This window comes from Pseudorasbora parva, chromosome 14, assembly GCF_024679245.1.
Source record: "Pseudorasbora parva isolate DD20220531a chromosome 14, ASM2467924v1, whole genome shotgun sequence".
NCBI lineage: Eukaryota > Metazoa > Chordata > Actinopteri > Cypriniformes > Gobionidae > Pseudorasbora > Pseudorasbora parva.
In genome coordinates, this window is record NC_090185.1 from 1,207,454 (window position 1) to 1,230,065 (window position 22,612).

General features: G+C 42.6%; 1 protein-coding gene and 1 long non-coding RNA gene across 2 annotated transcripts in view; both read right to left on the reverse strand.

Annotated features, from left to right (window-relative positions):
• LOC137039873 (uncharacterized) overlaps positions 1–22,612 on the reverse strand; it is a 55,311-nt gene that overhangs the window by 24,960 nt on the left and 7,739 nt on the right. The window contains exons 3-4 of the long non-coding RNA XR_010897772.1: positions 21,487–21,634; positions 601–706 (exon numbers count right to left, since the gene is read on the reverse strand). This is a non-coding gene — a long non-coding RNA (uncharacterized lncRNA). The remainder of the gene's footprint in view (positions 1–600; positions 707–21,486; positions 21,635–22,612) is intronic.
• On the reverse strand, positions 3,772–6,733 carry btg2 (B-cell translocation gene 2). Its single transcript, XM_067415153.1, has 2 exons — positions 6,324–6,733; positions 3,772–5,237 (listed from the first exon to the last, which is right to left on the reverse strand). Exons 1-2 carry the CDS (start codon positions 6,463–6,465, stop codon positions 4,876–4,878), a joined length of 504 nt encoding a protein of 167 aa, XP_067271254.1. The 5' UTR covers positions 6,466–6,733; the 3' UTR covers positions 3,772–4,875.

Sequence of the window (22,612 nt, forward strand, 5' to 3'; positions counted from 1 at the left end):
CAAACTCTGAATATATACTGAACGTTTTTCATACCAATGACCCTGTAAGTAATCACATAAAGTAATGTGTGTGTGTGTGTGGGCATGTTTTTGTGACATATGAGGACACAAATGTGTATAATGCCATGGGTATGACACAGGTATTACAGGAGAGGGTGAAATATGAGGACATTACCCATGGCCCCACTTTACAAAAGGCTTATAAATCACACAGGAGGAGTTTTTATGAGAAAGTAAAAATGTGTGTGTGTGTGTGATGGGTAGGTTTAGGGGCACTGTAAGGGGATAGTAAATACGGTTTGTACAGTATGAAAACCATTATGCCTATGGAATGTCCCCATATGTCACAAAAACAAACGTGTGTGTGTGTGTGTTTACTGCAGACTAACTCATTTCAGCCTGATCAGATTAACGGTCAGCTTTATAATTACAAGCACACTAATCACGGTGTGTGTGTCGGTGTCGGTGTGTGTGTTCTTTGTCTCGCGTCTGTGAAGGCTTAACCTCCTCCTCCACACACCCCGTCATTATCAGATATCTCCTCAGAGTTCAGGATTCTCTGATTAACACAAGAGTGTGTGTACAAACACAAGGACTGACCTCAGATCTGCCTGGATACGACCGCCAGCCAATCACAGCCCGCGGCTGAGGGGTCAGAGGTCATGCTCCAGAAAGCTCAACAGGTTCCAGCGGCGTCAGACTCCATCTGAACAGAGACAACAGACCCTCAGAGAGCCCTCATACACTCATCAACTCAAGAGTTGTTTACTGTAAATAAACAGAAGAATGTTGTGAGCGATAGTGTCGAATGCAGCGCTAAGATCGAGTAACACTAATAGAGAGACTCAACCACGATCAGATGATAAGAGTAAATCATTTGTAACTCTAATGAGAGCAGTCTCTGTACTATGATACGGTCTAAATCCTGACACGGAAATCCTCACATATACCATTTCTTTCTAAAAAGGAGCATAGTGGTGAAGACACTGCCTTTTCTAGTATTTTTAATAGAAACGGTAGATTTGAGATTGGTCTGTAATTGTGTGTGTGTGTGTTTGTGAAAGTGTGTGTGATCATGTGTGAGAAAGTGTGCGTGTGTGTGAGAGTATGTGTGAAAGTGAGTGTGTGTGTGTGTGTGTGAGAGAGTGTGTGTAAAAGAGTATGTGTGTTTGCGTTTTTTTTGCAAGTGAGTGTGTGTGAGAGTGTGTATGTATGTGTGAGTGTGTATGTGTGAGAGGAAGAGAGTGTGTGTGTGAGAGTATGTGTGTTTGCTTGAGTGTGTGTTTGAGAGAGTGAGTGTGTGTGTCTTTGCATGTGAATGTGTGTTTGTGTGTGTGCATGTGTTTCTGTATGATTGTGTATGTGTGAGTCTGCATGTGAATGTGATTTTGCGTGTGTGTGTGTGTGCGTCCAAGCGTCAGCTGGGTCACTGGACAATAGTGTTGATCTCCATATGTGGCTGCTGGTGTTCAACAGGCCATCTGCCCTTGTGTGTTTGACACACACACACACACACACACACACACACACACACACACACACACACACACACACACACACTCATGAAACGACCTCAATTAAACCAGTGATTGTGCTTTTATGACGTCAGGAGAGAAACCCTCCTAAAGCCTCAGCAGACCGTAATCATTCACACACAACAAAACAGCCAGACACACACACACACAATAGAGCGGCTCAGAGACGACAGCGAGCCTTTCAGACAGAGAAGAGAATACACCGACCCAATAACGCCGAACTCGTCTCATGAAAACACACGAGAAACACCTAGCATGTTTCTAAGTGTAGCTAAGATTTCATTCCCTTCAATAATCTGATGTTTGTTTTCAACTAATTCCCATAGTTCCATAACGTAGCATGTTGCTGAGTGGAGTTTGCCTACTGATGCCAGCAGGTCATAATGCTAATGTGTTAAGCTAGCTCGAAAAAGCCAATTTACTGAAACGCTATTTAAGGTTATAGACGTTCTTCTTCTGAGACTAAATGTCTGACTCGAACTCCTCCTGGAGCTTTAACTCTATAACCTCCAAACTCAGACTGTTCGGACTCGAGTTGCTTTATCGTTTCAGACGGATCCGACTCACAGTTTTCCTAAAAATGACGATTAAAACTGGGAAAAATCTCCCTGACTAACGCTGACGGAATGATCAGAAGAGCCAAGACTGTTCAAACTCCAACTGTCAAAATTCAAATTTAAACTGCCATTCTATCAGCCATATCTAATCCATATAGACTCATTTAATCTATCTATCTATCTATCTATCTATCTATCTATCTATCTATCTATCTATCTATCTATCTATCTATCTATCCATCATCCATCCATCCTTTTATCCTTCCTTCCTTTCCTCCATCCATCAGCCCATCCTTTCTTCCTTCCTTCCATCCATCAGCCCTTCCTTCCTTCCATCCATCCTTTCTTTATTCCGTCCATCCATCCCTTCCATCCATCCATCCTTCCATCATCTATTCTTCCATCCATCAGCCCTTCCTTTCTTCATTCCTTCCATCCATCCCTTCCATCCATCCACCCATTCTTCCATCCATCCGCCCTTCCTTTATTCATTCCTTCCATCAATCCCTTCCATCCATCCACCCATTCTTCCATCATCTATTCTTCCATCCATCCATCCATCCATCCATCATCTAGTCTTCCATCCATCCATCATCTATTCTTCCATCCACCCATTCTTCCTTTCATCCATCTATCCATCATCTATTCTTCCATCCATCCATTGTTCCACCCATCCATCCATTCTTCCTTCCATCCATCCATCATCTATTCTTCCATCCATCCATTATTCCACCCATCCATCATCTATTCTTCCATCCATCCACCTATTCTTCCTTCCATCCATCCATCCATCATCTATTCTTCCATCCATCCATTATTCCACCCATCCATCATCTATTCTTCCATTCATCCACCCATTCTTCCTTTCATCCATCCATCATCTATTTTTCCATCCATCCATCCTTCTATCCGATAAACTGTATTGCCTTTAAAACCATCAAAGTAAGCTTTAAATCAACTTCAAACTGAAAGCCAAAGCTTTTAAATCTTCTTCAGACTTTCTGGTCAGGCTTTTTCAAGCCAACTTCATTCAAATGTTGTTCAGCCGAGTTTGAGGTTAGCAATTCGCTAAGTGGACAACTCGCCTACTGATTACAACTAGTTTGTAGCCAAAATGTCCTTCATTCCAGTAATTTTCCATTAGCATGTCGCTCCCTCACAATTGAGTTCAGTAGTTTGATGTTAGCATGATTCAGCTCTCGGGTGATTCCAGTAGTTTAATTTGAACAGTGCTAAGCTAATCATCTAATAGAGCACACTCTGGATAAAAGTCCATTTTAAACTAGTTTATTGATCATATCGAACTAATATCCCTAATCAACAGTCAATCTCACATCGTCCAAACACAATAGTTCATTTAATGAGTTTCTCTGTTGACAATAGCTACTGTCAATAACTCCTTAAATTCACTATTAGTAACTATTGTCTTCTAATGGTCGTTGCAGAGTGTCGAAATAGAGAAACTCGTTAAAGGACTTGCAGACGAGACTGTTTTTAAGTGCCTTATGTTGTCTAGTTCAGCAGCTCACAGCTAATCTCCCAGCACAGCAGCGGCTGATAGGAGTGTGTGTGTGTGTGTGTGTGTGTGTAGCCCAGACACATCAGATAACACCCACTGACACACCTCAGAGAGCTGAAACCACATTACACCATCATAACATCAGAACACAGACAAACACTTCATTCATAAAAGGTTTATTGCAATAAAAATTGACTGTATGCACAAATGCATTTTTAAAAATGTACATTAAAAGCAACTCTGCTTTAAAATAGCTTACAAACTACATTTCCTCTGTGTGAAACGGTAAACACGCTGCTCAGCAGCCCAGAGAGAGAGAGAGCACCTGATGTGAGCCTCGGCCTGATGCCAACCAACATACCACATGCAAAGCATCCTGGGAAAATACAACACCCCCCCCCACTCAAGTTCATGACACCACAAGAGGAAATTATTGCCTGAATATTGCACAGTAAGACTAAAAAAGCCAGGCAGTGACGTTTATTAAGGGAGCGGTGGCGCTGTGGTTAAGGCAGAGGGGATTATGGGAGTTTGTTCGTGTGGCGTCATCCGCTCAATAGCTCTTCTCTTGTTAGAAATTAAGAAAGTCCACAGCAGTTTTAGGGCTGAAACGTACTGTACGCAAGCATGCTAATGCTAAAAGGTGGTAAAGCAATGTCACATTCTCGGCACTGTAGCTAACTGAAGCGCTGAACGGTGGTTGGTTTAATTGTCGCGTTCTCAATTGCTACAGGTAGCTCTATAGCTAACTGAGACGCTATACGGCGGTTGGTTTAATTGTCGCGTTCTCAGAGTTGCTATCGATAGCGCTATATTAAACCAACCATTTAGCGTCTCAGTTTGCTAGTTGCGTTCTAAGAGTTTCATACCGATAGCGCTTTGGCAAACTGGGACGCTAACCGCTGGTCAGTTTCATGGTTTGAAAACATGCTTGCTAAGCTTACAGAAGTTTCTCACCAAAAACATTTGCGTACTTGCGTAAAGTATGTTCCAGGCCCTTAATTGCGCTACATTCTCGTGAGGTATCGTAATTGCACTGAAACCGTGTGCGAGCACCAGTGAAAACACCCCAAAACCCGTTTCGGGATGGTCAGAATAAACAAGAGTCACACAGAACAGTGCTGAGAGAGTCGAGAGCCGCTGGGGCCAGCAGACGCCCAGTGCTTTAACGGTCATCTTAAATAAAGGTTAGCGAAGTGGAGTCCCAGGAACGGCTCTTGATTGGGCAGTTGGTGGGTCAGGCTCCAGAACCGGCCCCGTGCGTTCAGCCGGACACCATCATCAGGTAGTTTTTGGGTGGACTCGTGCGGCCGCCCATCATGAAGTGGTTTTTGCAGGTCGCCGATTGGTCGTACGCGGAGATGCTGGGGGCGGGGGTTGAGGTGGGCGGCTCCGCCTCATAGAGAACGCAAATGGAGCCGTCCTCGCCGATGCGGTACGACACTTCGTACGGGTCGACCCAGAGCGTCAGCTCCCGCGGCAACAATGCGAAAAGCTGCCCGCTGGTCAGTCCGATACGGCCGGCTGCTCGGCCAATCAGAGGGTCCATTTCGTGATTGATCCGTATGCAGCGGTAACCGGAGCCCTTCTGTGGTCTGTCGGGGAACCAATGATGCTGGTAGTGTTCTGGAGAAAAAACAAACGCGTGTTAAAATCCTGCATGTTTACCAATATTAATTATTCCCCTACTGTGTTTTTTATTTTTTTTCTTATTTTGTTTTGTTGTGACATAATGCATTACAATTTATTTTCTCAGTCTGTGAACTGTTTTATTTTTAAATTTACATATGAACAATAACATAACTTACCAACATAATTTAAATTATAAGTCTTCACAGACTGAGAAAATAAATTGTAATACATATTGTAATCCCCTGATATACATCATATAACCATTGTATTAAAGGAATAAAAATGACCCCATGATTTACTCTCCCTCAAGCCATCCTAGGTGTGTATGGCATTCTTCTTTCAGACAAACACAATGAGTCTGAGTTATAATCAAAAATAAAATAAAGTAAAAAAATCCTGGCTAATCCAAGCTTTACAATAGCAAACCAAAACATAAATAAGTGTATCCATCCATTATAAAAGTGCTCTACACTGCTCCAGAAGGTTAATAAAGGCCTTCTGAACTGAACCGATGGGTTTGTGCAATAAAAAAAAAAAAATCCATATTTAACACGTTATAAAGTAAAACATCTAGTGTCTGTCGAGCAGAACACTTTTATGATGGATAGATGCACTTTTGGTCTGCTATTATAATGCTTAGATTAGCCAGGATATTTTTTAATATAACTCTGATTGTATTCGTCTGAAAGACCACTGTCATGAGGGGGGAGTAAATCATCGGATAATTTATATTTTGTGGGGGTGCACTGTCCCTTTAAGGCTCGTTCACACCACATAAAGATAACGATAAATAGGCTAGTTCGAAAAATAAAATAAAAAAATCGCTAAAAATAGCGGATTCACACAAACGACACGGAGAAACGATATATTTGGGAATCACATTCAAAGCGATTTTATTCACGATAAAATAACTGACAGCCAATCAGAATCAGTTGTAACGAGCACTTAAAGTGACAGACGCGCGTTATTTATGGTTATCGTTCTTGGTGTGAACGGGCTTATTATCGTATAACACAACAAAGACACTGGTAATACTATGGTATTTTCAATAATACAATGGAATTAGCACTGAATAAGTACCTGATAGCGCCTGCGCGAGACCGTCTCGGAACACCTGGAGCTGTGGTTCACTCAAGCGTCCGCGGCTGCGCAGAAGTCTGCAAACAAAACTCGCCGCTGCCGAAACCTCCGGGATCATTTCTGCTCCGGTACCGTGGGTCATTGTACTCCGAGTTTAGCGTGAAAAGATAAAGATGGTGACAGTTTAACACAAAAAACCCCACAACAGCCGGCGTCCGTTTGATGCTGATGACTTAGCGCCGTCGAAACACTACACATCCCGCGATAGAAACTCGATCCAGTCGGTTCCGTTCATCTGCTCTGATCCGAGAGGGGCGACTCCGCCGATATATACACGAACACACACAAAGCCGGTGACGTCAGTCGCGCTAATCTAAGCGACACGCCCAGCGTCCAATAGACACAGAGCGACGCGCGTCATAATCTGAAAGCCACGCCCACCGGGGGGGAAAACCAAACAAACCAACCGTCTCCACTGACTTTCTATTGCGGGCCTCCTTGTCAATTCTGACTTATAACAAAAAAACTAACGATATCTAAGCTGATATGTGACGAGGTGTACAGAAAACAAGCTAAAAAACACACAACCCTACAACCTAGAAGTGTTTATCAGCTGTTGACCCAAAAAACGACCGTTTAAAGACATAAAAGTGAATGAGTCAGAGCGAGACATGTTATATTACACTGAGAGCTAGGTCCACTGGGGGGAAAGTAATCAGACAGGAAATATAATATATAAAACTGACTTTTGGATATTTGGCTAAATGTTTACAGACTGAGTGTCAGGATCCCAAAACTGACCCTTTCTTCCTGATAAAGCTTCACGTCTTATTGCCTGCCCTGTGTCCACTTTTATCTCCTTAAACGCTCGTTTTGGGGGGATCGACGGCTTATAAAAACGTAGTTCTATGTTTTTTAGCTTGTTTGCTGCACCCCTGGTCACATTTCAGCTTTTAGACGTTATTTTGTTATTTGTAATAAGCCCGAAATGACAAGATGGCGACTCATGCAATGGAGAGCGTTGGATTGCCCCCTCCCTCCCCTGGTGTGGGCGTGGCCTAAATACGCTCTGTCTCGGGGGCGGGTTCTCCCGGCTCACTCGCTCGCCTGATTGGTTGTCAGGGTGGAAAACACCGCTTATGTTGTGGTGACGCTCACCTTCCGTCCGCGTCCAAATATGGCGATTGACGTCAAGGCGTTCGTGACGACTTTCGTCGGAAAAACAAAGACCACGAGAGCGCGCTTACCGTAAAGTTTCGGCGTTTAATAATAGAAGCGTTTGGTTTTCCTCTCTTTTATCGACAACTCAGCAGAAACCTACACACATCCGAACTACACAACCACTGCGACAAAACACAACAAACAAACGGTTTAAAGTCATGTCCGTGTGTGTGGGTGTATGTGTGTGTGTTTTAATTATATTATTTTATTTATAACGCGATTTGTTTTATTCCGAAGAATTTTAAAGTGCTACAATGGAAAGAGGGAAAATAACAACAATGAATAAAAAGTAAACATATAGAATAAGTGTTTCAGTGTTAGAAAGCTGTATTTTTGAAGTGTCGCAGCGACACCTGGTGGCCAAGCGTCGAACACAGATGTTAAAACTGACATGGTTTATTCATCAAACATTTATATTTATATTTAAATTGTTACATATATGTCGAGGATATCTTTAACTCTGTGAATGTTGTGACTCGCAGAGCATCTCTGTGCCTTTGCCATCCCTGTATCTGTTACCATGGCGACCGCTCACATCCTTCGCCTTTTCCAGCTTTTTTTCCCGATGTAACACAAATCAGTCACAATAATCCTCTGCAACATCTCAGGACTGCATCATCTATCTGCTGTCTTAAACTATATTTGATATATATAGTGTGTGTTTATAAATCTATACTCTCTAAACACTATATAGTGTCTGAATGTTAGTGCACACAGATGGCAGGTTCTGCGGTTGTGTGTGTTTGTCATGTGGACTGACAGCAGGGTTGTCTATATTTGGCTGGAGTGTGTGTGTGTGTGTGTGTTGCTGAAGTTGATGCGGTTCAAGTGAAGGGCTCTCACCATGGCAACACATGTGTCTTCCTGTGCGCCGACTAAGACACGATTCATTGTTTATATGAATGTTATATCAAGCAATACACACACACACACACACACACACACACACACACACACACACACACACACACACACACACAGACACACACACACACACACACACTCTCTCTCTCTCTCTCTCTCTCTCTCTCTCTCTCTCTCTCTCTCTCTCTCTCTCTCTCTAACATTCAATCACAAACACACACTCTCCAACACACACACACTCTCTCTAACACTCTAACACATACACACTCACAAACACACTCTCTCTAACACACAAACACACACTCTCCAACACACACACACTCTCTCTAACACTCTAACACACACACACACACACACACACACACACACACACACACACACTCACAAACACACTCTCTCTAACACACAAACACACACTCTCCAACACAAACACTCACAAACACACACTCTCTCTAACACTTTCTAACACACACACACACACACACACACACACACACTCACAAACACACACTCTCTCTAACACTTTCTAACGCAAACTCGCAAACACTCTAACACACACACACACAGACACACACTCGCAAACACTCTCTTTAACACACAAACACACACTCTCCAACACAAACACTCACAAACACACACTCTCTCTAACACTTTCTAACGCAAACTCGCAAACACTCTAACACACACACACACAGACACACACTCGCAAACACTCTCTTTAACACACAAACACACACTCTCCAACACAAACACTCACTCTCTCTAACACACAAACACACACTCTCCAACACAAACACTCACAAACACACACTCTCTCTAACACTTTCTAACGCACACTCGCAAACACTCTAACACACACACACACAGACACACACTCGCAAACACTCTCTTTAACACACAAACACACACTCTCCAACACAAACACTCACTCTCTCTAACACACAAACACACACTCTCCAACACAAACACTCACAAACACACACTCTCTCTAACACTTTCTAACGCACACTCGCAAACACTCTAACACTCTAACACACACACACACACAGACACACACTCGCAAACACTCTCTTTAACACACAAACACACACTCTCCAACACAAACACTCACTCTCTCTAACACACACTCTCCAACACAAACACTCACAAACACACACTCTCTCTAACACTTTCTAACGCACACTCGCAAACACTCTAACACTCTAACACACACACACACACAGACACACACTCGCAAACACTCTCTTTAACACACAAACACACACTCTCCAACACAAACACTCACAAACACACACTCTCTCTAACACTTTCTAACGCACACTTGCAAACACTCTAACACACACACACACACACAGACACACACTCGCAAACACTCTCTTTAACACACAAACACACACTCTCTAACACTTTCTAACGCACACTCGCAAACACTCTAACACACACACACACACACACAGACACACACTCGCAAACACTCTCTTTAACACACAAACACACACTCTCCAACACAAACATTCACAAACACACACTCTCTCTAACACTTTCTAACGCACACTTGCAAACACTCTAACACACACAGACACACACTCGCAAACACTCTCTCTAACACACACAAACACACACTCTCCAACACAAACACTCACAAACACACACTCTCTCTAACACACAAACACACACTCTCCAACACAAACACTCACAAACACACACTCTCTCTAACACACACACACACTCTCCAACACAAACACTCACAAACACACACTCTCTCTAACACACAGACACACACTCGCAAACACTCTCTTTAACACACAAACACACACTCTCCAACACAAACACTCACAAACACACACTCTCTCTAACACTCTCTAACACACACACACACACACACACACACACACACTCGCAAACACACTCTCTAACACACACACACACACACTCTCCAACACAAACACTCACAAACACACACTCTCTATAACACTCTCAAACACACACACACACACTCGCAAACACTCTCTCTAACACACAAACACACACTCTCCAACACAAACACTCACAAACACACACTCTCTCTAACACTCTCTAACACACACACACACACACACACACACACACACTCGCAAACACACTCTCTAACACACACACACACACTCTCCAACACAAACACTCACAAACACACACTCTCTCTAACACTCTCTAACACACACACACACACACACACACACACACACACACACACACTCGCAAACACACTCTCTAACACACACACACACTCTCCAACACAAACACTCACAAACACACACTCTCCAACACAAACACTCACAAACACACACTCTCTATAACACTCTCAAACACACACACACACACACACACACACACACACACACACACACACACACACACACACACACACACACACACACACACACACACACTCGCAAACACTCTCTCTAACACACAAACACACACTCTCCAACACAAACACTCACAAACACACACTCTCTCCAACACTCTCTAACACACACACACACACACACACACACACTCGCAAACACTCTCTCTAACGCACACACACACTCTCTCCAATACACTATCTAACACAAAAACACAGACACTCTCTCTAACACACACTATCTCTCTTTCTAACACACACACACACACACACACACACACACACACACACACACACACACTCTCGCAAACACACTATCTAACACAAAACACAGACACACTTTCTGTAACACACACTCTCTCTAACACACACTCTCTCTAACACGCACACACACACACACACACACACACACACACACACACTCTCGCAAACACACTATCTAACACAAAAACACAGACACACTCTCTCTTACACACTATCTAACACAAAAACACAGACACACTCTCTCTAACACACACTCACACACACACATTACACTGTCTTGCAAACACACATTTGCAAACACACACACACACACACACACACACACACACACACACACACACTCTCTCTCTCTATTAAAGACACACATACACTCTCTCTAACACACTATCTAACACAAAAACACACACACTCTCTCTAACACACTATCTAACACAAAAACACAGACACTCTCTCTAACACACACTATCTCTCTTTCTAACACACACACACACACACACACACACACACACTCTCCAACACACTATCTAACACAAAAACACAGACACTCTCTCTAACACACACTATCTCTCTTTCTAACACACACACACACACACACACACACACACACACACACACACACACTCTCGCAAACACACTATCTAACACAAAACACAGACACACTTTCTGTAACACACACTCTCTCTAACACACACTCTCTCTAACACGCACACACACACACACACACACACACACACACACTCGCAAACACTCTCTCTAACGCACACACACACTCTTTCCAACACACTATCTAACACAAAAACACACACACACTCTCTCTTACACACTATCTAACACAAAAACACAGACACACTCTCTCTAACACACACTCACACACACACATTACACTGTCTTGCAAACACACATTTGCAAACACACACACACACACACACACACACACACACACACTCTCTATTAAAGACACACATACACACACACTCTCTCTAACAAACACATACACACACACTCTCTCTAACAAACACATACACACACACTCTCTCTAACAAACACATGCACACACACTCTCTCTAACAAACACATACACACACACACACACACATGTTTGTTTTTGTGAATTGTGGGGACATTCCATAGGCGTAATGTGTTTTATACTGTACAAACCGTATTGTCTATCCCCTTACACTGCCCCTGCCCCTAAACCTACCCATCACAGGAAACATTCTGCATTTTTACTTTTTCAAAAAAACTCCTCCTGTGTGATTTATAAGCATTTTGAAAAGTGGGGACATGGGGTAATGTCCTGATATGTCACCATTTTCTGTAATACCTGTGTCATACACATGTTATTATACACATTTTTGTCCTGATATGTCACAAAAACATGCCCACTCTCTCTAACAAACACATACACACACTCTCTCTCTCTCTCTCTCTAACAAACACATACACACACTCTCTCTAACAAACACATACACACACACTCTCTCTAACAAACACATACACACACACACTCTCTCTAACAAACACATACACACACACTCTCTCTAACAAACACATACACACACACACTCTCTAACAAACACATACACACACACTCTCTCTAACAAACACATACACACACACTCTCTAACAAACACATACACACACACTCTCTCTAACAAACACATACACACACACACTCTCTCTAACAAACACATACACACACTCTCTCTCTCTCTCTCTCTCTCTAACAAACACATACACACACTCTCTCTAACAAACACATACACACACACTCTCTCTAACAAACACATACACACACACTCTCTCTAACAAACACATACACACACACTCTCCAACACAAACACTCACAAACACACACTCTCTATAACACTCTCAAACACACACACACACACACACACACACACACACACACACACACACACACACACACACACACACACACACACACACTCGCAAACACTCTCTCTAACACACAAACACACACTCTCCAACACAAACACTCACAAACACACACTCTCTCCAACACTCTCTAACACACACACACACACACACACACTCGCAAACACTCTCTCTAACGCACACACACACTCTCTCCAATACACTATCTAACACAAAAACACAGACACTCTCTCTCTTACACACTATCTCTCTTTCTAACACACACACACACACACACACACACACACACACACACACTCTCGCAAACACACTATCTAACACAAAACACAGACACACTTTCTGTAACACACACTCTCTCTAACACACACTCTCTCTAACACGCACACACACACACACACACACACACACACACACACACACACACACACACACACACACACACACTCTCGCAAACACACTATCTAACACAAAAACACAGACACACTCTCTCTTACACACTATCTAACACAAAAACACAGACACACTCTCTCTAACACACACTCACACACACACATTACACTGTCTTGCAAACACACATTTGCAAACACACACACACACACACACACACATGTTGGTCTATGTGGTTTACAGGGACTCTCCATAGGCGTAATGGTTTTTATACTGTACAAACCGTATTTTCTATCCCCTTACACTGCCCCTAAACCTACCCAACACACACACACACACACACACACACACACACACACACACACACACACACACACACACACACACACACACACACACACACACACACACACACACACACACACACACACACACACACACACACACACACTGCCCCTAAACCTACCCATCACAGGAAACTTTCTGCATTTTTACTTTCTCAAAAAATCATCATTTAGTGTTTTTTTAAGGCCATTTGAATTATGAGGACATTTGATATGTCCTCATAAACCACATTTATAGTGTAATACCCATGTAGTTATACAAATTTGTGTCCTCATAAACCACATAAACAGGCTCACACACACACACACACACACACACACACACACACACACACACACACACTCTCTCTCTCTATTAAAGACACACATACACTCTCTCTAACACACTATCTAACACAAAAACACACACACTCTCTCTAACACACTATCTAACACAAAAACACAGACACTCTCTCTAACACACACTATCTCTCTTTCTAACACACACACACACACACACACACACACACACACACACACACACACACACACTCTCCAACACACTATCTAACACAAAAACACAGACACTCTCTCTAACACACACTATCTCTCTTTCTAACACACACACACACACACACACACACACACACACACACACACACACACACACACACTCTCTCGCAAACACACTATCTAACACAAAACACAGACACACTTTCTGTAACACACACTCTCTCTAACACACACTCTCTCTAACGCACACACACACTCTTTCCAACACACTATCTAACACAAAAACACACACACACTCTCTCTTACACACTATCTAACACAAAAACACAGACACACTCTCTCTAACACACACTCACACACACACATTACACTGTCTTGCAAACACACATTTGCAAACACACACACACACACACACACACACACACACACACACACACACACACACACACACACACACACTCTCTCTATTAAAGACACACATACACACACACTCTCTCTAACAAACACATACACACACACTCTCTCTAACAAACACATGCACACACACTCTCTCTAACAAACACATACACACACACACACACACACTCTCTCTAACAAACACATACACACACTCTCTCTCTCTCTCTCTCTCTCTAACAAACACATACACACACTCTCTCTAACAAACACATACACACACACTCTCTCTAACAAACACATACACACACACACTCTCTAACAAACACATACACACACACTCTCTCTAACAAACACATACACACACACTCTCTAACAAACACATACACACACACTCTCTCTAACAAACACATACACACACACTCTCTCTAACAAACACATACACACACACTCTCTAACAAACACATACACACACACACTCTCTAACAAACACATACACACACACACTCTCTCTAACAAACACATACACACACTCTCTCTAACAAACACATACACACACACACTCTCTCTAACAAACACATACACACACACACACACACACTCTCTAACAAACACATACACACACACACTCTCTCTAACAAACACATACACACACTCTCTCTAACAAACACATACACACACACACACTCTCTAACAAACACATACACACACACACTCTCTCTAACAAACACATACACACACACACACTCTCTAACAAACACATACACACACACACTCTCTCTAACAAACACATACACACACACACACTCTCTAACAAACACATACACACACACACTCTCTCTAACAAACACATACACACACACACACTCTCTAACAAACACATACACACACACACTCTCTCTAACAAACACATACACACACACTCTCTAACAAACACATACACACACACTCTCTCTAACAAACACATACACACACACTCTCTCTAACAAACACATACACACACACTCTCTAACAAACACATACACACACACACTCTCTAACAAACACATACACACACACACTCTCTCTAACAAACACATACACACACTCTCTCTAACAAACACATACACACACACACTCTCTCTAACAAACACATACACACACTCTCTCTCTCTCTCTCTCTCTCTCTCTCTCTCTAACAAACACATACACACACTCTCTCTAACAAACACATACACACACACACTCTCTCTCTAACAAACACATACACACACACTCTCTCTAACAAACACATACACACACACACTCTCTCTAACAAACACATACACACACACACTCTCTAACAAACACATACATACACACACACACACACACTCTTTCTAACAAACACATACACACACACTCTCTCTAACAAACACATACACACACACTCTCTCTAACAAACACATACACACACACACACACACACACACACACACTCTCTCTCTAACAAACACATACACACACACTCTCTCTCTCTCTAACAAACACATACACACACTCTCTCTAACAAACACATACACATACACACACACTCTCTCTAACAAACACATACACACACTCTCTCTAACAAACACATACACATACACACACTCTCTCTAACAAACACATACACACACTCTCTCTAACAAACACATACACACACTCTCTCTAACAAACACATACACACACACTCTCTCTAACAAACACATACACACACTCTCTCTAACAAACACATACACATACACACACTCTCTCTAACAAACACATACACACACTCTCTCTAACAAACACATACACACACTCTCTCTAACAAACACATACACACACACTCTCTCTAACAAACACATACACACACACTCTCTCTAACAAACACATACACACACACACTCTCTCTAACAAACACACACACACTCTCTAACAAACACATACACACACACACACACACACACACACACACTCTCTCTAACAAACACATACACACACACTCTCTCTAACAAACACATACACACACACTCTCTCTAACAAACACATACACACACACTCTCTCTAACAAACACATACACACACACTCTCTCTAACAAACACATACACACACACACTCTCTAACAAACACATACACACACACTCTCTCTAACACACACACACACGCTTGTGTCTCTGGTTTCGGGGTCCGGTGACCCGTCAGGCCCGTGTGTGTCCTCAGAGACTGGAGTCAGACTTCGCCATCTGGAGGTGAGCTGGGGCATTGTGGGTAATCCCACAGGAGGTGTGTGTCCTCCTGCACACAGACACACACACACACACACACACACAGACACATGCACACACACACGCACATACACACACACACACACACGCACACACGCACATACACACAGACACATGCACACACACACACGCACATACACACAGACACATGCACACACACACACGCACATACACACACAGCCTGCAGTGCAACTGCTGTCTCCTCTGATCTGAGCTGACACGTCCCTCCAGCAGTGTGTGTGTGTGTCAGTGTGTATGTATGTGAGTGTGTGTCAGTGTGTGTGTGTTTGATAGTGTGTGTGTCTCGTTCCATCTCAGCACTAACTACTGGTTTGTTCTTCACCGGAGCTCTTTAAACACGATCTCTCTTCCTCTTTTCCACCAGAATGAAGCGGTGCCGGCTCTGAGTCGGTTCGACTGACGAGAGTTAAAGGGTTAGTTCAGCCAAAAATGAAATGTCTGTCGTTAACTCCTCCCCCTAATGTCGCTCCACACCCGTAAGACCTCCGTTCATCTTCACACACAGTTTAAGATATTTTATATTTAGTCCGAGAGCGTATGCAAGTGTATGCACACTATACTGTCCATGTCCAGAAAGGGAATAAAAACATCATCACAGTAGTCCATATGAGACATCAGTGGGTTAATTAGAGTCTCTTGAAGCATCCAAAATACATTTGGGTCCAAAAATAACAAAAACTACGACTTTATTCAGCGTATTGATTCATGACTCGGATCGCCAATGTCACGTAAATCTTTATTGGACAATTAAAAACAAACGCGCAAGAGAAGCCAATGCTGAATAAAGTCGTAGTTTTTGTTATTTTTGGACCCAAATGTATTTTGGATGCTTCAAGAGACTCTAATTAACCCACTGATGTCTCATATGGACTACTGTGATGATGTTTTTATTCCCTTTCTGGACATGGACAGTATAGTGTGCATACACTTGCATACGCTCTCGGACTAAATATAAAATATCTTAAACTGTGTGTGAAGATGAACGGAGGTCTTACGGGTGTGGAGCGACATTAGGGGAGAGGAGTTAATGACAGACATTTCATTTTTGGCTGAACTAACGCTTTAAGTAACTCTTGTCATTAATTAAATGCATATTATAGTTATCGTTATCGTCCGCCGGTGTGGATGCTAATATAGTTATCGTTATCGTCCGCCGGTGTGGATGCTAATATAGTTATCGTTATCGTCCGCCGGTGTGGATGCTAATATAGTTATCGTTATCGTCCGCCGGTGTGGATGCTAATATAGTTATCGTTATCGTCCGCTGGTGTGGATGCTAATATAGTTATCGTTATCGTCCGCCGGTGTGGATGCTAATATAGTTATCGTTATCGTCCGCCGGTGTGGATGCTAATATAGTTATCGTTATCGTCCGCCGGTGTGGATGCTAATATAGTTATCGTTATCGTCCGCCGGTGTGGATGCTAATATAGTTATCGTTATCGTCCGCCGGTGTGGATGCTAATATAGTTATCGTTATCGTCCGCTGGTGTGGATGCTAATATAGTTATCGTTATCGTCCGCTGGTGTGGATGCTAATATAGTTATCGTTATCGTCCGCCGGTGTGGATGCTAATATAGTTATCGTTATCGTCCGCCGGTGTGGATACTAATATAGTTATCGTTATCGTCCGCTGGTGTGGATGCTAATATAGTTATAGTTATCGTCCGCTGGTGTGGATGCTAATATAGTTATCGTTATCGTCCGCCGGTGTGGATGCTAATATAGTTATCGTTATCGTCCGCCGGTGTGAATGCTAATATAGTTATAGTTATCGTCCGCCGGTGTGGATGCTAATATAGTTATCGTTATCGTCCGCCGGTGTGGATGCTAATATAGTTATAGTTATCGTCCGCCGGTGTGGATGCTAATATAGTTATCGTTATCGTCCGCCGGTGTGGATGCTAATATAGTTATCGTTATCGTCCGCCGGTGTGGATGCTAATATAGTTATCGTTATCGTCCGCCGGTGTGGATGCTAATATAGTTATCGTTATCGTCCGCCGGTGTGGATGCTAATATAGTTATAGTTATCGTCCGCCGGTGTGGATGCTAATATAGTTATCGTTATCGTCCGCCGGTGTGGATGCTAATATAGTTATAGTTATTGTCCGCTGGTGTGGATGCTAATATAGTTATCGTTATCGTCCGCTGGTGTGGATGCTAATATAGTTATCGTTATCGTCCGCTGGTGTGGATGCTAATATAGTTATAGTTATTGTCCGCTGGTGTGGATGCTAATATAGTTATCGTTATCGTCCGCTGGTGTGGATGCTAATATAGTTATAGTTATCGTCCGCCGGTATGGATGCTAATATAGTTATCGTTATCGTCCGCCGGTGTGGATGCTAATATAGTTATAGTCCGCTGGTGTGGATGCTAATATAGTTATCGTTATCGTCCGCTGGTGTGGATGCTAATATAGTTATCGTTATCGTCCGCTGGTGTGGATGCTAATATAGTTATCGTTATCGTCAGCTGGTGTGGATGCTAATATAGTTATAGTTATCGTCCGCCGGTGTGGATGCTAATATAGTTATCGTTATCGTCCGCCGGTGTGGATGCTAATATAGTTATAGTTATTGTCCGCTGGTGTGGATGCTAATATAGTTATCGTTATCGTCCGCCGGTGTGAATGCTAATATAGTTATAGTTATCGTCCGCCGGTGTGGATGCTAATATAGTTATCGTTATCGTCCGCCGGTGTGGATGCTAATATAGTTATAGTTATCGTCCGCCGGTGTGGATGCTAATATAGTTATCGTTATCGTCCGCCGGTGTGGATGCTAATATAGTTATCGTTATCGTCCGCCGGTGTGGATGCTAATATAGTTATCGTTATCGTCCGCTGGTGTGGATGCTAATATAGTTATCGTTTATATCGTCCGCCGGTGTGGATGCTAATATAGTTATAGTTATCGTCCGCCGGTGTGGATGCTAATATAGTTATCGTTATCGTCCGCCGGTGTGGATGCTAATATAGTTATAGTTATTGTCCGCTGGTGTGGATGCTAATATAGTTATCGTTATCGTCCGCTGGTGTGGATGCTAATATAGTTATCGTTATCGTCCGCTGGTGTGGATGCTAATATAGTTATAGTTATTGTCCGCTGGTGTGGATGCTAATATAGTTATCGTTATCGTCCGCTGGTGTGGATGCTAATATAGTTATAGTTATCGTCCGCCGGTATGGATGCTAATATAGTTATCGTTATCGTCCGCCGGTGTGGATGCTAATATAGTTATAGTCCGCTGGTGTGGATGCTAATATAGTTATCGTTATCGTCCGCTGGTGTGGATGCTAATATAGTTATCGTTATCGTCCGCTGGTGTGGATGCTAATATAGTTATCGTTATCGTCAGCTGGTGTGGATGCTAATATAGTTATAGTTATCGTCCGCCGGTGTGGATGCTAATATAGTTATCGTTATCGTCCGCCGGTGTGGATGCTAATATAGTTATAGTTATTGTCCGCTGGTGTGGATGCTAATATAGTTATCGTTATCGTCCGCTGGTGTGGATGCTAATATAGTTATCGTTATCGTCCGCTAGTGTGGATGCTAATATAGTTATCGTTATTGTCCGCTGGTGTGGATGCTAATATAGTTATAGTTATCGTCCGCTGGTGTGGATGCTAATATAGTTATCGTTATCGTCCGCTGGTGTGGATGCTAATATAGTTATCGTTATCGTCCGCTGGTGTGGATGCTAATATAGTTATCGTTATAGTTATCGTCCGCCGGTGTGGATGCTAATATAGTTATAGTTATCGTCCGCTGGTGTGGATGCTAATATAGTTATAGTTATCGTCCGCTGGTGTGGATGCTAATATAGTTATCGTTATCGTCCGCTGGTGTGGATGCTAATATAGTTATCGTTATCGTCCGCTAGTGTGGATGCTAATATAGTTATCGTTATTGTCCGCTGGTGTGGATGCTAATATAGTTATAGTTATCGTCCGCTGGTGTGGATGCTAATATAGTTATCGTTATCGTCCGCTGGTGTGGATGCTAATATAGTTATCATTATCGTCTGCTGGTGTGGATGCTAATATAGTTATCGTTATAGTTATCGTCCGCCGGTGTGGATGCTAATATAGTTATAGTTATTGTCCGCTGGTGTGGATGCTAATATAGTTATAGTTATCGTCCGCCGGTGTGGATGCTAATATAGTTATAGTTATCGTCCGCTGGTGTGGATGCTAATATAGTTATCGTTATCGTCCGCTGGTGTGGATGCTAATATAGTTATCGTTATCGTCCGCCGGTGTGGATGCTAATATAGTTATAGTTATCGTCCGCCGGTGTGGATGCTAATATAGTTATAGTTATCGTCCGCTGGTGTGGATGCTAATATAGTTATAGTTATCGTCCGCCGGTGTGGATGCTAATATAGTTATAGTTATCGTCCGCTGGTGTGGATGCTAATATAGTTATAGTTATCGTCCGCTGGTGTGGATGCTAATATAGTTATTGTTATCGTCCGCTGGTGTGGATGCTAATATAGTTATCGTTATCGTCCGCCGGTGTGGATGTGCTTTAACTAACCCGACCCAGCGTGAGTGTTTGTGCGCTGACATGATTCTGTCATAATGCTCCTCCGAGCCGCTGGCAGACTAACCTCACCCTGGCTTTAAGGACAGCCAGTTTATTTATTCATGCCTCTCTTCTGGTTTATTGGAGCTTCTGACGGCTCGACACAGATTTGCACTTTCCTGTGGCGTGTGTTCTGCTCTCCGCATGTCAGCTCCGCTCTCGTCCCAGAGTCCCTAAACACACACACTTCAGTTTTTCCGGAGAAAACCTGAGCTCTCGATGTGAAGGTCTCCTCAACACACATTCTCAACTTTAACACTAGGACTAGTGATTAAAGAGTTAAAGGGTTAGTTCACCCATAATGAATCTTCTGTCATTAACTCCTCTCCCTAATGTCGCTCCACACCCGTAAGACCTCCGTTCATCTTCACACACAGTTTAAGATATTTTATATTTAGTCCGAGAGCGTATGCAAGTGTATGCACACTATACTGTCCATGTCCAGAAAGGGAATAAAAACATCATCACAGTAGTCCATATGAGACATCAGTGGGTTAATTAGAGTCTCTTGAAGCATCCAAAATACATTTGGGTCCAAAAATAACAAAAACTACGACTTTATTCAGCATTGGCTTCTCTTCCGCGTTTGTGTTCAATCCTCAAATAAAGATTCAAACGGTTATGAGTCAGCGAATCGATTCATGATTCGGATCGCCAATGTCTCGTGATTTCAGCAGTTTGACACGCGATCCGAATCATGAATCGATTCGCTGACTCATAACCGTTTGAATCTTTATTTGAGGATTGAACACAAACGCGGAAGAGAAGCCAATGCTGAATAAAGTCGTAGTTTTTGTTATTTTTGGACCCAAATGTATTTTGGATGCTTCAAGAGACTCTAATTAACCCACTGATGTCTCATATGGACTACTGTGATGATGTTTTTATTCCCTTTCTGGACATGGACAGTATAGTGTGCATACACTTGCATACGCTCTCGGACTAAATATAAAATATCTTAAACTGTGTGTGAAGATGAACAGAGGTCTTACGGGTGTGGAGCGACATTAGGGAGAGGAGTTAGTGACAGACATTTCATTTTTGGCTGAACTAACGCTTTAAGTAACTCTTGTCATTAATTAAATGCATATTTATGCGTTCACAGCTCTGGAATCTGATCGAATGATGGAGATGAGCGTCTAACGAGGCTC